The sequence below is a fragment of the Capsicum annuum genome, chromosome 11 (genome assembly GCF_002878395.1).
Source record: "Capsicum annuum cultivar UCD-10X-F1 chromosome 11, UCD10Xv1.1, whole genome shotgun sequence".
NCBI classification, from domain to species: Eukaryota; Viridiplantae; Streptophyta; class Magnoliopsida; order Solanales; family Solanaceae; genus Capsicum; species Capsicum annuum.
The window spans coordinates 230,236,873-230,257,160 of NC_061121.1; the positions used below are offsets into that span (position 1 = coordinate 230,236,873).

Sequence of the window (20,288 nt, forward strand, 5' to 3'; positions counted from 1 at the left end):
TCCTTGTCTCATCCAGGAAACATGCTACGCTATATGCCCCTCCCAAAACCCCTAAAAGTTCTTGCCCTCAGCGTTCCACTAGATATAGATATCCAGTTTTTGCTTCTTTCAGTATTGATCTAAAATTTTTCTTGTTTCTTCCTTTGACATCATGAACCGATTGACTTTATTTACTGCAACTGCTGTTATCTGAAGCTGCACTGGCTTATCATAACTTTGAAAGCCTTACTAAGGGCGAAAATACTTGGCCCATTTGATCTTTTGTAAATTGTTGACATAAATTGTTGTTTCAAGAGCGTAAATATGCTATCAGAGTAGATTTCTCTGCAAACATGCTTGGTTTCTTGAATTATTTACATGCCATTTTTGCTACTTCACTTGCTTACATATCTAGCTTTCTTGTGACCTCCTCTATTGTGCATCATTCACAAACTATATGTTGTAATACATACTATTCTTGCCCATTTCCTTTCATAGAATAATTCATTTGGGTAGCCCCTCAGATAGTGATGTTTCCCGTTTCCGCACTTGGTGTAAGTTTGTCCAATGTGAATATTTGGTGAAAAAGGAAGAAAATAACTGGGGCCAGTGAAGGTTAAAATTTGTTATCCTAAAATCCACAGAAATTACAGAAAACCAGTTGTTTTCTTTTGATAGGCATTATGATTTCTCTTTAAAAAGGTAGTTTTAAGACGCGTGCAGACTGCAGTTGCCTCTCAGATTAATGATGAACCAGCATTAAAGAGATAGAGTACCTAATCAATAAAGTTTAATTTTCTACTCTGATGTTTCTTACTTCCCTTAATGTAGGGTTCTCTCTTTCTGCAGTTAATTTCACAATTTCTCTTATCTGTGCAGGGAACCCCAGTAAGCGAACGTGCTATTCCTGTTGCAATATTTGAAACTAATGCTGGTAAGTTTGTGCATTAACTTGCTATATTTGTCTTTTACCTTACACAAAGAGCATTAGTTGCTTATGCATTTGTCTCTTCAGAGATCATGAGGTTCTATGTCAAAAAGTGGTGCAAAATATCATCAGAAGTCGGAATACGCTCCATTATTGATTGGTCTTATTACAAGCAACGGCTTAGCTCAGCAATCCAAAAGATTATCACAATTCCTGCTGCAATGCAGAAGGTACAGCTAGCTGTCTTATTTTTGGGATTAAGATGCAGTAATTTGCAAATCCCAGTACGTGATTCTGGACCTTTCAGGTTTCAAACCCTGTCCCAAGGGTGGTTCATCCTGATTGGCTGCATAAGAAGGTTCGTGAAAAAGAAGACAAATTTCGCCAACGAAAATTAAATGATATCTTCAGTTCAGTGAATAGAGATGACACAGTGGCCAGTACACATTCTAAAAATCAGCAAAATTGTGAAGACCTGGAAGACTTTAGACAGAGTGGTAAATCATCTAAATCTGGTCCAAGGCCTGTGGTCCATCGTCATGCAGTGAACAAAGAACACCCAGTGCACACTAGTGATCAATTGGACAGTCGACAGCAAGATGGTCATGCAAGCAGTCCCTCCAAGATGTTACCTTCACAAGAAATTGCTGCTGTGGAAGATATTGACAGGAATGTAGATTATCATGGATGGCTACAGCAAAAAAAGAGAAAATGGAAAGAGATTCGTGAAGAAAGGAAACGCCAAAGGTATGCTTATCTCTATAACAAAGAATAATTTGCAATATGTAGCATATTTACAACAAACACAAATATACAAAGATCAAAGATAGAAAGTAAGACAACTTCTATGTATTACCACTATAACCAAGTCAATTTGATGGATAGTCCCGATGGTAATTTTGACGGCCAGAAATCTTAGAAAGCGGAGGGTTTTCTGTGTTAGTTGGTGCTACTTGTGCTAGGAGCCAGGCGAGGATGTGGATCACCTCCTTCTACATTGCGATCATACCATGCAATTATGGTGGGATATCTTTAGATGGTTTCACATTCCATGGGTAATGCCAAGAACTGCGAAAGATCTGATGCTTAGTTGGAAAGCGCGGGAGAAGGCGGAGAAGACGAAGGGCTTGGGACATGGTTCCGATAGCGTTAATGTGGGTAATTTGGAAAGAGAGAAATAGAAGAGCTTTGAAAGGTGTAGAATTGAATTTTTTGCAATTGATGAGTAGTCTCCGCTCTCTTTATTTTCTTTTGGTGTAAACAGAAAGTTCCTTCTTGCTTAGAGGATTGGGTGGATTTTGTTGAGCTTCATATTTTGTAGAGTTTTGTTCTTTTGGTAACCTTTGTATATGACCGATTTGGTCATGTTTATAAATGAAATACTTTTACTTGATGAAAAAAAAAAACTACCACTCATGATGGGGCAATTGTCAAATCATGCATGGAAGAAAACTAAGGTTGCAGCCCAATAATTATAATTACTAGACTATCATGAAAGAGATATCTCATTGGGTGGAGGAAACCTCTTAAATATGAAGGAAGAATGACCTCTATTCATGGGTGGAGCCGTGGAGCAAATCTCTTATCTATATAATTCATATCATCACATTTTTCACCGATCACACTTACTGCAGCTGCCTCGTTATCCAAACAATAAGGAACATTACATTTCTGTATAACTTTTATTATTGTTGTCTTGGACTTAAATAAATATCTCCTACTTTAATGCTTGTGTACCGATAGATCAAATCAGGCACAACAAATACTCAAATCCAGATATCTCAACATTTTTTTTTCAATCGAACTCTCTGTGGTGCATCTTTGCTTGTTCTTCTGATGATGTGCTTGTGTTTGTTAGGTTGGATACCTCAAGGACAGTAAACCATGTTAATGGCAGTGCTGACATGCTTCATAGCATGGTAAACCGCAAACGCCCTGGTAAAACTGGGGTTAGTTCCTACTTTGAGCGACACGAATTAGCCCTCACACGAAGTCACTGGCAGGTGATGTTGCTTATATGGTTTTAGTGAGCATTCTGCTGAATCCATTTCTTCCATTGGTGCTTATGTAGTCTGTCTTTCCTTCAGATAGTTCAGCTTGAACCAACTTCACAACATGGCCAATTTTTTGCATGGGTAGTTGTGGAAGGAATCATGCACAAAATTCCAGTAACTGTTCCCAGAGTGTTTTACCTCAACTCCAAAGCTCCTATAACAGAGGAGTTTCCTGGAAGACGTGTCAACAAGATTCTTCCTCATGGATGCCATAGCTACAATTTAATTGAGGTACATTGCTCATTATCAGTTCTGATCATACTTTAGTGCATTCGGCTGCAAGATTTTAGGTTGTCATTGCACAATTTCTTTTTTTTTTTCACTAGGTCACTATTGATGAGGATCAATTCAAGTCAGAAAGCAAAAAGCTAGCAGCTCACCTTGCTGACCCAGAAGTGGAGGTCAGTATTCCTTTCGCCTAAAGTTCTGTGTTGTTCATAAACCTGAACATGCTTGGTGCATGCGCTTCACTCATAAATGGAAATTGCAAATGTAAACAGAATTTTACTTTTGATGTCAAGTTCTTTTGTATGATCTTAACATGATTTCCTTCTGTTCTCTTTTAAAAAAGTTGAATCAATTGTATGATAAGTGTGCTGTTACTAATGGTTTTAATTGTCAATTGCATATACATGTTTTCTCTGTTAGGATGTTCTTGAATTTCCCATGATGATGTTTCTTTTGTCATTCTCTGTTCAAAAACTTAAATCTGTAACTTGAGATTTTTGATGTATGGCATAGTTTTACTTCATAATTATTTGATATTTGTCTTGCTCTTTTATTAAGAGGATATGCTGAAATTTGGAATGTAGTGGATCGAAAGTAACAAGAGTGTGGGTGTAGATCCAAATTTCAGATTGATAAATTTGGAACTTCATACCTTTTTCTTGAATCTCCTTAAAAATGTTTAAGCGCAAGGCATCCAGATTACATGACCTGTAGAATGGATTAAGAAACGTAAGCGGCAATATATTAATATATAAGATAAGACAGCATTCCTAAAAGGCCAAATCCAAGTAGGATTGTACTTTGTTGTCATGTTAAATACCGTGCTAAGTATGAAAACTGAGACAACATTCCTTCCTTAGCTCTTTACACTCACTGTAATGTACTTAACCCTTTTGGATGTGCTTTTACCAGCAATCTTTTTGCTGGTTTAGATCAACAAATTACTTGCATTATCAATCAAAAAATAACTTTCTCAAATATGGTGTTAATTGGTACAGTATTGCCTCCACATTTCTTTCTCAGTACCAATTTGTTTCTCTAAAATTAGTTTTAAATATGAAAACCATAGATATCAAGAACATTAATAATAATTTATCAATTTATGATATGAAAAGGCTTCCACGCTCATCAACCCCCCAAACCCATCCACCCACTCACCCACCCGTACAAAAAAAAAATCTCCTTCCATTACTCTGACGTAGTTTGTGAATTGTGTATGCCACTAAAATTGTAACAAAAGGATATACATACAACAACAACAAACCCAGTGTATTCCCACCTAGTGGGGTCTGGGGGGTAAGATGTACGCAGTCCATACCTCTACCTCTGATGAAGTAGAAAGGCTATTTCCGAAAGACCCCCGGCTCAAGGCACGAGATACCACACAAACACATAGTAAAGCACAGAAGCAGATTACATAACATAAATACGGCACCCATAAATCAACAAATTACCAGCATCATTTAGGGATTTCATCCACAACTATTTATAAAAGTTAACATTGGAGTACCAACTCAGACCATATTTATCTAAAAAACCTACATAATTTAATAAGATGGAAAGAATGGAAGAAAGCAAAAAAGGCTCTATCAAATTCTAGCAAGATGATTTCAAGTATTGCAATTTGTTAATATATTTCTGGTACAGAGCAATCTTTGATTTGCCATGTAGGAAACATAAATCTACTTGTTCAACTTTATGATTGTTTAAATGCCTACTCATGCACACCCAAAATTGAACGAGTAAATACCAGCTGAGGAAATAAAGGGCACATTCATGTCCTGTCAAACTATGTCACATAATTCAATTCTACAAAAATCTTTCTAGCTAGCTAGTATGGAAAACCAAAAGTAGTTTTACCAACCCTCAGTGAAATTCTATTGAGTGTACGACAAGCAATTAATTTGAGCATGAATTGTGTTTAAATTAATACTCTTCTGCTCTCTTTTGTTCTATGATAGTTTAGTTAGCTTCTTAAAAATCAGAGGAAAGAACTTAAGATCTTTTCAGTAGAAGCGGAATTTTTTTGAAACGAAAGGAAATTTTTTTTTGCAAATTAGGGTAGAAGTCTAGGGTCAGTTGGGTCGCTAGGGTAGGGAATTACTTGGTGGGAGTATTATTCTTGTTATGATACCTTGTTTCATGCTTTATTACGAATCTGTTTACTTTTCTCTGTTTACTATTATTTGTGGGTGTCGTATTTATGTTATGCCATTTTGTTCCATGCTTTACTATGAATTTGTTTAGTATTTCGTGTCTCGAGCCGGGGTCTATCGGAAACAGCCTTTCTACTTCTTTAGAGGTAGAGGTATGGACTGCGTACATCTTACCCTCCCCAGACCTCACTATGTGGGAATACACTGGGTTTGTTGTTGTTGTTGTTGCTTTTACTGAAAGGATTGTAAGTTCTTTCCTCTTGAGCAGAATTTGGTAGATACAAAAAAACCTTAAAAATTAGCGTCAATAGATAAGTAAGAAGAGTCTAAACTAATTAAACAAATTAGAAGAACCAATGCCTACAGAGAAGGGATTTTATTTTTCTGTTGTCATTTTTAGTTGTTTTTTTAGCGTTGTAGCCTTTCCTATACCTTTCCACTGCACATAACTTTTGAAACTCCTTAAGAATTGACCCTCCCAGTAATACTCTTCTCTTATTTTCTTCTTTTTAATCTTTCTAATCCTCTGAATTTCTAACTTAGAAAGTCCACTCAATTTTCATACATCTTTGATTGTTAGAACAGATACAAATTAGTTATTCTTCTTCAAAATATAAGCTTTAATAGCATAGCAACTATGCAAACCACTTATGAAATCTTATCTTTAACAAGCTAGTAGCAATAAGTGGACCTCTCATATTACTAACCTTGGATAAAGTTATAATATAATGTGTTGCAAGTTTTTTCTCCTTCCGACGAAAGCTTATTTGCTTTTCTTCATCTGTTTTTCTCATTATGACATAACTGTCTTTCATCATGAATTTTACAATATCAACACCTCACAACATCTTTAGAAATGAATAATGACAAAATATTATGCAGAAACAATTCTTAATTGAGCACATGAGAAGCCATTAGTAGCTTAGTTTTCCTCCCACTCATATGACTTTTCAATTATTTTTATGTATACCTCACAATCTTCTTGAATAATTTATGCAACATAATAATAGCGCATTGTCATAAACACCGGGCACTGAATATCGCAGAGAAAATAAATATGAAAGAAGTAAACAACATATGTCATTCAACTTTTTTTCACCACTATAAAAAGCTCATTAACAACCTTTTTTTCCCACTCATTAACAAAAGGATATACATATAATGTTATATTTTATGCTTCATAGTTCTGGACAGCATCATTGTGGTCTCATATATTTAATGAAAAGGAACTTATCTCTTTGAGGAACTTATCTCTTTAACTTTTACTCTTCTGGTTGAATGTTGGATGTCTGTATATGCTGCAACATGTCTTACTAGATTATTTGATCAGGGAATATATGAAACGAAGGTTCCATTAGAGTTCAGCGCTATTCTTCAGATGGGTTGTGTGTGTAAAGTTGATAAAGCAACTAAGAAAAGGAATCCACAAGATGGTTGGAGTTTGAGTGAGCTGCATATGAAGACAACAGCTGAGTGCCCGTATTTGGATCAATCAATAGCTTTCTTCTATTTATATCATAGGTAAGTTAGGACCCCTTTGATTCTAGTATATACCTGTTAAAAGTTAGAGCTAGATTTCCATTTCAAGTTTGATAGTTTATGTTTTATGATGAATCATGATATATTATGTTTAGTTCAACGTGCATGGTAAATACTTGTCCTAAAGAGGAAAAACATGTTGGTGGGTGACACTGTATTAACTATTATGAGGATAAATGTAACAGCCTGTCTCATCAAATTAAATATTTGAATATATTCTTACAATCTTACTTGACTATAAAAGATTCCCTCCATGCATTAAAAGATCCTCTATGCATGACCCATGCTCTGTTGGGTACTGTGTAGACACGATTACCGTCAGTTACCAGGTAAAGTCCATTCACTTGCCAACCCTGGTTACTTCTAAGAGTTAAAAGCGGAAGCTCGGTGCACTAAAGCTCCTGCCATGCACAGGGTCCGGGGAAGGGCCCCACCACAAGGATGTATTGTATGCAACCGCTGTTTTCAAGGCTTGAACCCGTGACCTCCTGGTCACATGGCAACAACTTTACTAGTTCCTTCTAAGAGTTGCACCAAACAAATTTCGAAGTGCTTGCTAATATTCTAAAAATGGCTCAGAAGTTCAAAACATTGATGACTTAATTTGTCTTATGTTAATATATTTGCTATCCAATGTTCTTCCTTGTCTGTGCCGTCTAGTGCTACATCCGTAAATCTACTTGATATCCAAAGTTCTTTCCTTACTCTGCCTTCCAGTACTACATCTGTAAGCCTTCTCATTTAGGGGAATCCCTATGCTCACCCCTACATTTAAAAATACTTTGTCCTCCCAAAACCAGCCAAAAAATCATTGAACTTTTGCCCTTTTTCAGCTGTTAATTTTTGTTTAAAAATACTTCCATATCTGTTAGATTTTTAAATGTATTGAGCTTTTGCCTTTTTCAGCTGACAATTTTTTTGTTATTTCCTTCATTTGATCTTTTACTTGGAACTACATTTGGTGGAAAACAAATATGTTAGCCGGGTTTTAATTAATTTCTTGGAAGTCTCTAATATGTTCTTTTGAACTGGTAAACTAGTGAACCTAATAAAAACAGAAACTGGCACTAAGATGTTGCCAGGGAATTACAATGTTGGAAGTTCTTAAAATGTTTTAGGGTTTCTTTGGCAATTTCCAAAAAGACAGCCCAGTGCCAATCTTCTCTAAACAACTTGGAAATTGTTTCAATCAAAACCAAATCCCGACACTCATGTCTTCTTTTGGAAAAAGAAAAACAAAACCACTTCTTCCAGAATGTCCTCCCAAAACCAACCAAAAAATTCAGGCAAAACTAAATCCAGACAGACACTGTTTTACATTTTGTGGTCCAAAAAAAGAATCCTTATTCTCCCAAAAACCAAACCAAAAACTAGTAGTTTTGTAATCCAAATGCACCAAATCAGAGCCTTAACATTTTACTTTGAATAATCAATTTTCAAATTTTTCATCAAGCAGTTTGTTAGAACAATATTAATTGTTTTGACTTCAATCGAAGGCATGTAACTTCTGAAATCCGGCATTTATTTTGCGACCAATCTTGTTTCTTCTAGATTTAGTCACACAGCTTTACGTTCGCATTACAGATTTTGCGAGTTATTAGGACTTAATATGTGATTTCTGTTTTATATTACAGTGCGTCGGATGTACGAGCCATTTACGTGGGACATTTTCCTGCATCCAAGATGATACATGTTGTGGTTGTTAATCCATTTCAAAACAAGGAATTATCACCACACATTCTTGAAAGACATTTTTATGAAGGTTGCCAAACATTGTCTGGGCAGCCCATCACACAAAAAGACGGTGTTAGTTTCAAGGTAAGATCATTGTTTCCTCAAAATAGCATTAACAGATTGCCTTTGATTTCATTCTAATCATTCTAATCATTCTAATCATCTTTCTATTTTGGCACTTGTTTAGGTGGATTACGTCGGGTACATCAAGGATGCTGAGAGGATTCTAAAGAGAACAATTAATGAGAATAGGTTATTTTCCATTATCTTAATCCTTGTCATTCTATTTGTTCTTAATATGCCCCCTTGTCAATCATATGGTTTGAAATTTATTTCTTATTTTTTCAGTCTGGTGGCTGATAGTAAACAACTTCTTTAGCTTAAACAACACTCTGTAGGTTTGTCTCGAATCCTTAGTGACCTGCTCGTGCATATGTTTAACACTATCTCTTACTACTCATGTGTCAGGAAATGTTGATGCACATTATTAACTTAGTTAAGAAAATGGACGTTGGGCATAACTTAACTTCATGAGTTAGCTCATGGGGTGAGGATTGCCAAAACAACCAACCATTCTCTCAACTAATGTGGGATACTCTGACATCTTCTGGATAGTCGGCACTGGTCATCTAAAGTGTGAGTAATATAGTATTTGGGGGTGGGGGGTGGGGGGGACATTGGGTCAACCTTGAATAGGGATGATGCGGCTCCGATGATATGTTAGAATTGGACATTTGGCCCAACTCAACAAAACAACAAAAGCTAGTTCAAAGGTGGCGATTGCATTAAACCATATAAGAAGATAACAATCCATTTCCTCAACCAATATGTGATTCTCTACCAGTTCTAACCGATACATAATTGAGAGGAATGAATTATTTCTCCTTGAATTCTTAACATATTGAATTTGATGAACTTGCTATATGCTAATAGGAGCATATTATAGCATCACCCAAATCCCAATTCTCCATTGGTAGCCATGTTCATTTATGTTGCTTGGACTCGGATGCGGGTATCCAATCCGAGTGTAGATCTAGAGGTAAGATTCAGGGATAAGGATCCAGGTACACATATAGGTGCGGGGATTCGGCTATAATTATTCAAAATTCTAAAAGATCTATAAAAACATCTTAAAAGGTTGTGGGGTGCCGCCAATAATTTTATCTTTTGGTTTAAAATTTATCAAATTGTGGGGAACTAAAATTCAATTTTTCATTTTCCTTCATATTTTGTCATCGATTATGGTCAGATTACCCGACTCAATTGACCACAACTGGTATGAATCCCACACCCTTACTAGTGTCATTGATTGTATGTATGTATGTATAGAGATAGATAGCTAGAGAGAGGGAAGGGGGAGGGAGTTGGATGTTCGGGGAATCGAATGCTGACATATTTTTGGAATTGTCAAATTTATGTTTCTGTTTGTGTTTTTCCCATCTTGAAAAAAATTGAACTCGAGCTATCATTAGAGTATTCAGCTTTTCCTAATACATTTTTTTTTTTCATATTTTGCCCCATATCATTTGGTAATGTCTCATGTAAATCTGTTGGTTGACATACAGGCATCATGGACCTGCGGTTGCGATGATTGAGTGTCCTAATGCCCATTTGCTGAAGTCTGGCATACGAGCTTTGGAGGATTTTCCTTGCATCAGTATCCCTTGTAATGCTCGGGATAGCCAATATCAGGTCCGACAAATGCTAATAGTACCTGATTAAGAAGGAGCAATATCTTTGTGTATCTTATTGTTATCTATACTCGATGCAACAATGAGTAATTTCTCCTTTTCAGGCACTAGGTTGGCAAAATGTAGCAGCAAAGATTGGAATGCAGCGATGTGCAACATCCTCCCGGTGGCTAAATGAAAGGATCACTCTCTCAAGATATGCCCATGTAATTTCTTTCTTACTCTCTCCTCTCTAGTATTCGTAATCAAGAAAGGTCTGAATGTTTAAGTTTCCAATTGCCTTGTTTGTAGGTTCCGATAGGGAATTTTGATGTTGATTGGCTCATGCATACTGCAGACATCTTCTTTTCTAGAGCACTTCGTGATCAGCAACAGGTTATCTCATTCATAATGCACTGTATTTCTTTGCTTGATGCGGGTTTAATCTTGCTGATTATATAGAGTGCTAATATTCATAAGTAGCTCTTTTAAATTGTTTGTTTCCTATGTTCCTCTCATCTTGCACTTCTGCAAGCAAGAATTTGTTTGAAACTCCTCTCATCAATTTAAGTTTTTTATGTGCATCATAAATGCGTTTTTAAGATATCCTTACACTAGTGTATACATCTTGTTGATTCTCACAGGTCTTGTGGATATCTGATAATGGCATCCCTGACTTAGGAGGCGTAAATGATGAAGTATCATCTTTTATGGATGAGGTCAACTTTAACATATCAACTTCTTTTATAACAATATCTGCTTCCTTTATTTCTCTTACTGATTATTCAAGAGAATTTATTAGCTTTCCGATGTTTCTCTTGATCACATTTTAATGCTATCTTGTGCTTTATGAAAGCAGGTCAATCAACCGGTTCTTATTTACCCGGGTGCATATAGAAAAGTTACTGTTGAGCTGAAGGTCCTTATTTCCACCAATTTTCTTTCAGTTACTTCTTTCCTTTATTTTTCTGGTATTAAATTTCCCAAAATGCAGGTAATACTAATACAACTTTTACTAAAAATTTCTTCTTATTTCTGATATGTGATCAGATTCATCATCTGTCTGTCGATGCTCTACTGAAAAGCAACCAAGTAAATGAAATGGAAGGAGGCACTCTGTTTGGATTGGACCAGGAAGTGAACCCTACGACGGATTTTACTAATGAACAGTACTTCTCTGATGCAACAACTTCCTGTGCACCTGCATTTCGTGTACTCAAGCAGTTGATTCAAAGGTGCATTACAGATGCAGTAACATCAGGAAACATATTTGCTGATGCAATGCTGCAACATTTGTACCGATGGCTCTGCAGGTTGGCTTGCTTCTTTCCCCTTTATTCACAATTATATTTGATTGCTAATGCTACACTATCCTTTTAACTCTATTTCAGCCCTCGATCTAGACTGCATGACCCAGCTCTTTACAGTATGCTACACAAGGTAATTTCTTGAATAGCGAACTTCTGGGTTGTCTAAAAAGAATGTAAAGAGTTCTATTTGGAAGTCCAGATGCATGACGTGTCTTCTTGCTATTAGTACTGGGACTGTTCTTTCTCCAATTCCTAAAACAAATACATTATTGAAACACAAGACATTGATGACATTTATTTTCTCTGGAATGTGTCATAGCATGCTAATTCATTCACACGTGGTTTCTCCATTTCTTCTTGCATTCATCAAAATTGATGCTTTAATATTTTCATAATTGGCAGGTTATGCAAAAGATGTTTGCATTACTTGTGGCTGAACTCCGAAAATTGGGTGCTGGTATTGTGTTTGCCAGCTTCTCGAAAATTATAATCGACACTGGGAAGTCAGATATATCTGCTGCCAAAGCCTACTGTGATAATGTTATTAAAAATGTACAAACAAGGTCAATCTCTTGAATTTGAAGTTTTCTGTCAGCAGATTTAGTTATTTTTGGCTTTCTTCCCTTACTCTTATGTATCTGCAGAGAATTGTTTGAGTGGATTGAACTTGAGCCCTTGCAGTTTTGGCACTCATTGCTTTTCATGGATCAGGTTAGCTGTGGCAGTTGACTTTATTTGTTCTTGTCACTAACATTTTAGCTTTCTGTTCCGTCTTTTCCTTCATTTCTCCAAGAAACAGATCATGCATTTAAAATCAGAAAAAGATCCTTTTCTTGTATATAAGTCAATGCTGATACTTGCGTTTAGAATTTTCTTTGGTCTTTAGCTGTATCCTAATGGTTCACATTTTTCTTCAAATAGAAATCTCTTGGAAAGTACTCGCTCCGTCCCATTTTGTGTCGCCATTTCCTTTTTGGTCTGTCCCAAAAAAATGTCGCCTTTCCTTATTTGGTATCTATTTAAAGACACAATTACACTTTTACCATTATTGGTCCCACTTAATTAAAGATAGTAGTAGTACAATTTTTTAATAAAAGACAATTTGGTAAATGTCACCAGGTCTTTCCTTATTTCTTAAACTCCACGACGGTCAAAATATGCCACATCAAATGGGACTGAGGGAGTATTTTTCATGCTATCAATGCGCTAGCTAACTTTCTTCGTGCTGGGAATTGACTTGTATTATCTTTTCAACCCAAAAGATTGCTAGATATGATTGCCTCAGTATAGTCTAAATGAAATTGCAATGCATCACATCAGTAGGTAGAATCCATTTTGTAAATAGGATAAAATAAACTGGATGCTTCTTGCCTCTTGGAGTGTTCCATTATTCTGGGTAAAGAGTTTGGAAGCTAAGTTGTATTTGATGGTTCTGACAACAGATATGTTTCTCTCTCCTTGTTTATTAAATTTCCGTCTTACAATTTTCCTTGTGTGATAGTACAATTATGGCGGAATTCAAGCTAAACATAGTGATGGACCTGTAGAAGTTAACTCAGAATCAGGTGAAGAAAGTGTGTGTGGTGAATCTCAAGTAGATATTGTGTCAAGCTGGAACATTGCAGAAAATTTACCTAAGGCAACTCAGGTACTTCCCCCAGCTAGAAATTATACTGGAACATTGCTTTTATTATATGAAGGTGCAACAAGATACAAGTGGATCCACTGATCTTAAAATTCCACTTAACTTGGTCGCACCATATTGCAACGGAACACAGTTGATCCTCAGTCTCCTTGATAAAATGTTCCGATTTATTAATCTATACTGGTCCATGCAGGATCACTTCATTTTGATTGTTTCGGAGTTTATGTATATTCCATGGAAATATGCGCAAGAACATGCTGCACTTCGAGCATCTTCTAGTGATGGTGATTTCTGTACACCATCAATCACTGCTGCACTTGCTGAAACATTTGATTTGCAAATGGCAGACGATCTAAAGAAGAAGGTATCTGCTATGACTCATTCATAGGCATCCCTTGTCATTGTGAAGTTTGTGCCAAGTTCTTTTACGCGTGAGAACTTAACTTTAGAAAATTCTGCCTGCAGATCCGAACTTACTTCACTGACAAACTTCTGAAAATTGTTTGTGACCCTAATCTTCAAATGAAAGTACTGAACAACTCTCAGAAGAACCAGGAGACACCAGATGCAAATTCACAGCCTTATAGCCATGTCGAGAAGGGGGATCCAGCTTTAGAGTTCATTAAGCATGTCTCTGCAGTTTTGGCCCTTGACCAGAACGTGCAGCACGAAGTTCTGGTATTAAATGTTTTTCGAGCTTCCCTTACTAATGAACAAATTATGCATTAGTAATATTTATTGACAAGGGTACGGAGAGGAGCCCGGTTGGTGGATAGTAACCACATGTACATTGGTTGCTTAGTCTTATTTCAGTCGTGTAACACACATCGTGAATGCTATAATTATTTAGTGATACCTATTGAAATGTGGTGTTCTAAAGTAGCGTGTGACATTATTAGTGGCTAAAGATAAGTTGGATTTTCACTAGTATGATTCTTCTGCAACAATAGCATTTCATTGCAGCTCGCCGTTACATAGTTTTAATGCTTCTTATTATGCAGATCATGAGGAGAAATCTATTAAAACTTGTTCGTGTGAGGGAATTCGCTCCGGAGGCAGAATTTCGTAGTCTCTCTGTATCATATACCCTTCCAAATGTCATTTGCAGGTAAATGTAGCGGAAATAGGTGTTACTTTGATCTGAAACAAGTGCAAGTGGCTGGGGGTTTTCTTCTCTAGAATATCCAGGATATTAGTTGCTTTCTAATTTCCATTATCTGTTGCTTTCAGTTACTGCAATGACTGTCGAGACCTTGACTTGTGTCGAGACAGAGCGTTGATTTCTCACGAGTGGCGTTGTATTGTGCCCCAGTGTGGGCAACCTTATGATCGTGAAGCAATGGAAAATGCTCTTGTTCAAATTGTGCGGCAGAGAGAGAGACTATACCATCTTCAGGATCTGATATGCCTAAAATGCCACCAGATTAAAGCTGCACATTTATCAGACCACTGTGCTTGTGCCGGAACATTTACCTGCAAGGAAGATGTCTCAGATTTCCGCAATAAAATGCAAGTCTTCTTGAACATAGCCATAAATCAAAAGTTTCAATTGCTCCAAGAATGCACTTCTTGGATTTTGGAAGCCAGATAACTACAATCAGATTAGTACACACCTCATTATCAGTGACAATTCGTTTGAGACCTTAACATTTGCTTGCTGCTCTGCATGATACGAGGGTGCTTCATGGCGTCCAAAGCAAGATTTAAGTTTTGTTACAGAATTACGTCCCAGAGTATTCGAGGAGTCAATGGAGTGAGAGCTGATCTGTTTTAGAAATTCAGCTGTCTCCTGCTACCACCGGAAAAGTGCCAGTTATCTCGACAGCTGCACCCTTTCTTCCGCGAGGAAAATAGGATAAATATTGCATCCAGTATACCCATACATAGTTTCAGATTTGCTTATTTGGTGAACTGATTGGTAAATACAGAGCATGCAGATAATTTACTAATATGGTGGTTGCCTATTTCTACATCTTAATAATGATGTCTTTTTTTCTATTTATCCTACAACACTAAAGCTGTATGATGTTCATATTGCAAGAGCAGTGAATTGTAAATAGCATCTTTCTTTCATACTTTGATTACTGAACAACTAGAAGCTTATTGGTTGTTAAAATTTGGTGAAGTTGTGTAGTTTCTAAATCAAACTAAACAATTAGGAGATTTGTTATAACAACTTAGTTTCCGCTTTGAGCTGAGGGTCTATCGTAAAAGATTGGTGTTGTACTGTGCACTTTGACAAGATACTACATCTTTTTACATATTTAAGCCAAGGAGTAAGGAAGGCAGAGGCAGATCTAGCATATAGCATGAGTGCATGTGAATCCAATAGTTTTCGCACAGAACATATATGTATTAAGAATTCACTAAATATTTATATTTTTGACTGTGAATCCCGGTGTAGGAACCCTAAAACTTCAAATTCTAGATTCACCTTTGCATAAAGAACAATCGACGCGATACAAAAGAGTACAAAGTAACAATTTGTTGGATGGTTTCACCAGGAGAACCATTTTTTCTTGGTAGAGATATTTTCAGCTGGCTCATCCTTTCTGCTATCCATTCCCCTCTTCAGAGCCTCCAGCCTTTTCCTGCATGAGGATTAAATTCAAACAAAAGCTTCTACACAAGGAAGTATGATATGCATAGTTATCAATAGGACGGCATAATACATAAACATGCTCTCAAATTACATCTATAACCTCTAACTTTGGATGTGCACAAGCAGACATTTAAACTTGTATAAAGTTGCACAAGTAGACACACACGTCTTATGTGGCATAATACACGTAGGTCGCCATGTAGGACAAAGAATAGTCCACGTAGGATGCCAATAGGACACATGTGTCTACTTGTTTAACTATACAAGTTTAAGTGCTTACTTGTGCACATCAAAAGTTGGAGGTCATAGATGTAATCTAAGGTCAGGTTAAAGGGCATATTTATGTATTGTGCCATAGAAAGACTGTTTGTGTATAGCTTCGTTGGTCAACAATTGTTCTTAAGATAGTTCTCTCCTAAGATTTCGCTTTTAATTGAATAATAGTAAAACAAAAAAGAGAAATGCCTATGATTAAGGACACCATAAACCTCAAGAAACAACAACAAACCCAATGTAATCCCACAAGTGGAGTCTGGGGAGAGTAGAGTTTACGCAGACCTTAACCCTACCTTGAGAAGGTAGAGAGACTGTTTCCGATAGACCCTCGGCCCAAAGAACAACACAAAAGGCAGTAGCAACTAGCAGAAACAAGAAGATAATAAGATAACCGAGGCTAAAAGAACATGTAGAAATAGAAATAAGAAAATAATGAAAAACAAGAATAATACTAACCCTCTAACCTAATTCTCAACTTCCACATCCTTCTATCAAAGGTCATGTCCTCAGTGAGCTAAAGCTATGTCACATCCTGCCTAAGTACCTCACCCCTATATTTCTTTGGCCTACTTCTACCCCTCAACCCTACTATGGACAACTTCTCACATCTCTTAACCAAGGGATCTATACAACTCTTCACATGCTCAAACTATCTCAACCTCGATTCCTACATCATGACTTCCAAGGGGGCCACACCTCTCTACACCTCCTAACCAGGGCATCCACAAACCTCAAGAATCTGGCTTGCAAATACTCCAACTTCAGCTTCACTATGACCTAGTAGCTTTGAGTTTGTTCATCAACCTAGGTTCAAGCTTAAGAGTTTAAGATAGATTCATCTCTTACAAACCAAATTCAGCTTATGCAGATTTCAACACTTCAAATTGTTAATTAAATTTAAAGCTGCACCTTCAATTGGCAAAATAAGATACATTACCATGGCTTAAGGAATATTATGGTCTCAAAACAATCGATCACATATAGGATTCTCCACTGAAGAATTGCAATGGAATGTCTAACTATTTGTCATGACCGATTGCACCACATGCAAAGTACACAAACAGATGATCCACTAAATTGAAAGCATATTATTGCCAAATTTAAGGTTCCACAGAGTCATAGTTATATAGCACAACCAATAGCATGCTTAGAGTTACTCGAAGAAAATAGAACTGTATTTACTTTAAATGATCCACAAAATCTAAAGCACAATTTCTTCCGAGTTCCCTTGCTTAACAAATACTACGAGAGAACCAACAGTACTATAGCAAAGGTAGGGCATAGGCAAATAACCAACAGAAGAATCAATCATCATACTTGGTATCAGTCATGCGACCATGTAAACTCCATCGTTGCCGAAAACCTTCCATACCTTCAACTCCACTTGCCAAAATCAAGTGCCTAGAACCAAAAAAAAAAAAAGAAGATATTTGGAGAACATACTTATGGTATATTAGTTCGTATCAAATGCTGTACACAAAAGCATAAACTACCTTTAAGTTCAAATGACACCATCAAATACGTCAAATCTAACAAAAATGTTAAATAGGAGCGATTTTATATCCACGGATGAGAATTCAAATATTTTACGCTTTCTTTTCCTGTCATGCCTGTTAATGGTTTCTACTAGAGCACAATTCAAATAGTATTTTTCTCTTATATTTATCACAATAAATAACTAGGCTATTAACCAAGGCACCATCAAGTCTTTTTGTAGCATGGGTGCCAATGGGTAGTATTAGATCAATTCTAGAAAATAAGTACATAAAATTCGGAGTATCTAGTTTTGCAGAACAGCAGAAAGAGCAAAGGTTCACATGCCCCAACACTTGCATATAAATTCACCCCTGTCAGATCCATTTAAGTATTAGTGATTACATAATTTAGAACTGAAGTGACAAAGTGCCTACATGAAAGTAGAGTAAAAAATGTAAATGTCCCGCCTTGTTGTCTTTTAAAATACTGCCTATGCGCCTCAAACATACAACATTAGCTATCACCTTCAGATTGATATATAAAAAACAAAGACAAACATGACTGATAATGAGGAGGGAAGCAAACAAGATGGAAAGCACTCTTTGCACTCACTAAAACCGTGATGGTATCACAAATATCATGGAGAATTTTGACAAGGCAAAAGCTCTACTTCACTAATATACATCGTCAGCAACTTGTTTATGAACAGAACTAACTTTTTTAATTAGTTAATTAGTGAACATGAAGACAAATCAGCATTGAAATACAATCCATCTTCATCAGTCAAACACAATGAATGAGTAAAGTACACTATTCTTGTTTTACTGATAATAATAATTTCTCAAAGGTCAGGTCGGACTCCTAGAAAAGCAACTACTATTACTGGTTACTTTCAGCTAAAATAATAGATTCATACTGCTTATACTGTTTTACATTATCAAGGCTTATATACAAATAAACTCAACGCATGATAACGGTAACTTCATGCAAAGGAGCTGCATCAATGCTCAGAGATAGCCGAAAGTTTCAGCTAACTGAATACTTCATGAGTATAAAGACAGAATCAGCAATATCATTACTTATTTTGACTCTAACATACCTCTCTAGTGATGTGACTTCTGATTCTAGTTGCGTGGCTCTTTCTTTTGCTTGATCTAGAGGCATCGACATCCCTAATTTCTGTTCACTATCTTGAAGGCGTTGCCTGAGCTCCTTATCCTACAGATGAGAACTTCAGATTAACAACAGCAAGTATGCTTCAATCCCAAGCAAATCAAAGTTGGCTATATGAAGACTCGCTGAGTATGCTCTCCAATTAAATTCATCTCAAGCGGACATTATACAAAGAAAATTTTAAAAAATGTACTAGAAATTCTTTATATTTGCTACTGGCATAAGGATCTCTAAACCGCACAAAATTATTCTTTCAAGCAACCAAAAACCTCATTTAAAATACATGAGAATCAACTTTATGTGGGCAAAAATGTTAAAATATTAATTCATCGGTTATCATTCTCACCCTTCTTTCTGCACATTGCCGATATAAAGCAATTTCGTCCTGACAGAATGGCTCGATATCATTGATTTGTAAGCCTAAATCAGAAAAACCTTGACTTGATGAGCATCATGAACCACATGAAGCAGAGAAGGACCATTGAGGGAAAGAAGACATACAGAGGAACAGATTTCTCAAGATTCCGTCACAGAGATCAACACCTTCGAGTACATGAGACGCTATCTCAGGTGGAATAACAGGTGACGGCGGGCCCATCATCAGATCATCACCCACGAGGATAGTTTCCTCCATAGTTTGCTTTGAATCAACTAAACAAAAAAACACAACAAATATCAAGCATAAGTCAAACCACTGAATCCTTTGCACTGCCTCTTTCATAAAATAATTAACCAAATGCAAAAAGTGCGAGTAATGTTGAGTCTCAGAAGCTCGGGCTGCAGTTCTTTAAGAAAGTTCTCTTTCATCTCTATTCTTTTCTTCCCTTTAAATGGTATTTTCAAAGGTGAAAAACAGACAAAAATACAAAGATTTTAAAACTATATGCAATGCAAATTTACATTCTTTCAATCTCTAGAAAATCAAAATGAAGCTTGGGAAAAGGGAAATTTTTTTAAAAAAATCTTTCAGAGAAATAATACGCAAAGAGTTTGAGTTACCATCCATGGTGTCCTCCTTTTGCTATGACCCAACAGATATTCAATTCTATGCACCAAAGAAGTGATTTTCACAGATCCTCTGAGAAGTTCTTCAAGCTCCTGAGTTGATACAGATGAGCGGAGTACTTGGTAACACGGCAACTGTATTTCTTGTGCTAAGCAAAAGAAATTTGGAAAAGAATGCTGACTTTGCTACAAAACAAACGGGAAGAGATGTTACGAGAGTAGAAAAGGAAGATCTTCTTTTTTTCAGTTGTTTAAGTGTAAATCTCCTATATGGTACCATTATCTGGAAATTCGAACAAGCTTCAATTCCCCTACCCAATTTTCGTTCACACAACTCGTTCTCATCCTAGCAAATATGATAGCATTCTAAGTTTATAAGAGTCAAGAAACCAGCAACAGAGAGATTAATCACTAAAGCACAATCCAAATCAATTAAAACATTATCATACAGATAGGTAACTGAAATGAAAAAGCAACCTGAATTCACTTTTCGACCAAACCCCAAACAAAAAT

At 36.4% G+C, this 20,288-nt stretch overlaps 2 protein-coding genes across 5 annotated transcripts in view; one reads left to right on the top strand and one right to left on the bottom strand.

The window, feature by feature from the left end:
- LOC107847501 (DNA polymerase epsilon catalytic subunit A-like) overlaps positions 1-15,316 on the top strand; it is a 28,820-nt gene extending 13,504 nt beyond the window's left edge. For both annotated transcript variants that reach the window (XM_016691783.2, XM_047399889.1), the window contains 23 exons: positions 859-913; positions 995-1,137; positions 1,215-1,654; positions 2,766-2,910; positions 2,995-3,192; positions 3,288-3,362; positions 6,676-6,866; positions 8,519-8,702; positions 8,806-8,870; positions 10,184-10,310; positions 10,414-10,515; positions 10,601-10,684; positions 10,933-11,007; positions 11,148-11,207; positions 11,339-11,601; positions 11,680-11,728; positions 12,001-12,161; positions 12,243-12,309; positions 13,100-13,246; positions 13,437-13,607; positions 13,709-13,921; positions 14,245-14,351; positions 14,474-15,316. In XM_016691783.2, coding sequence (XP_016547269.2) covers positions 859-913; positions 995-1,137; positions 1,215-1,654; positions 2,766-2,910; positions 2,995-3,192; positions 3,288-3,362; positions 6,676-6,866; positions 8,519-8,702; positions 8,806-8,870; positions 10,184-10,310; positions 10,414-10,515; positions 10,601-10,684; positions 10,933-11,007; positions 11,148-11,207; positions 11,339-11,601; positions 11,680-11,728; positions 12,001-12,161; positions 12,243-12,309; positions 13,100-13,246; positions 13,437-13,607; positions 13,709-13,921; positions 14,245-14,351; positions 14,474-14,834 — 3,483 coding nt within the window. In that variant the 3' untranslated portion in view covers positions 14,835-15,316. The remainder of the gene's footprint in view (positions 1-858; positions 914-994; positions 1,138-1,214; positions 1,655-2,765; positions 2,911-2,994; positions 3,193-3,287; positions 3,363-6,675; positions 6,867-8,518; positions 8,703-8,805; positions 8,871-10,183; positions 10,311-10,413; positions 10,516-10,600; positions 10,685-10,932; positions 11,008-11,147; positions 11,208-11,338; positions 11,602-11,679; positions 11,729-12,000; positions 12,162-12,242; positions 12,310-13,099; positions 13,247-13,436; positions 13,608-13,708; positions 13,922-14,244; positions 14,352-14,473) is intronic.
- A 250-nt stretch (positions 15,317-15,566) lies between these two features.
- LOC107847502 lies at positions 15,567-20,282 on the bottom strand. 3 transcript variants are annotated; one of them, XM_047399890.1, is made up of 8 exons: positions 20,053-20,282; positions 19,770-19,961; positions 19,272-19,421; positions 19,117-19,190; positions 18,697-18,815; positions 17,439-17,522; positions 16,415-16,483; positions 15,567-15,834 (listed from the first exon to the last, which is right to left on the bottom strand). In XM_047399890.1, the coding sequence occupies exons 2-8, from the start codon at positions 19,774-19,776 to the stop codon at positions 15,741-15,743; spliced, it is 597 nt and encodes a 198-aa protein (XP_047255846.1). In that variant the 5' UTR covers positions 19,777-19,961; positions 20,053-20,282; the 3' UTR covers positions 15,567-15,740. The 3 variants fall into 3 exon arrangements, with proteins under 3 accessions (XP_047255846.1, XP_047255848.1, XP_047255847.1); XM_047399892.1 differs by having other exon boundaries at positions 16,404-16,483; positions 19,770-20,282; XM_047399891.1 differs by lacking the exon at positions 16,415-16,483 and having other exon boundaries at positions 19,770-20,282.
- Positions 20,283-20,288: the final 6 nt, after the last annotated feature.

Bases quoted from the DNA above. Each gene is read 5' to 3' on its own strand.
- LOC107847502 (XM_047399890.1), bottom strand. The intron at 17,523-18,696 runs GTATGTTAGAGT...TTTTGGTTCTAG, and splicing joins GAAGTCACATCACTAGAGAG to GCACTTGATTTTGGCAAGTG. The intron at 15,835-16,414 runs GTAGGGTTAAGG...ATCCTCATGCAG, and splicing joins AGTCTCTCTACCTTCTCAAG to GAAAAGGCTGGAGGCTCTGA.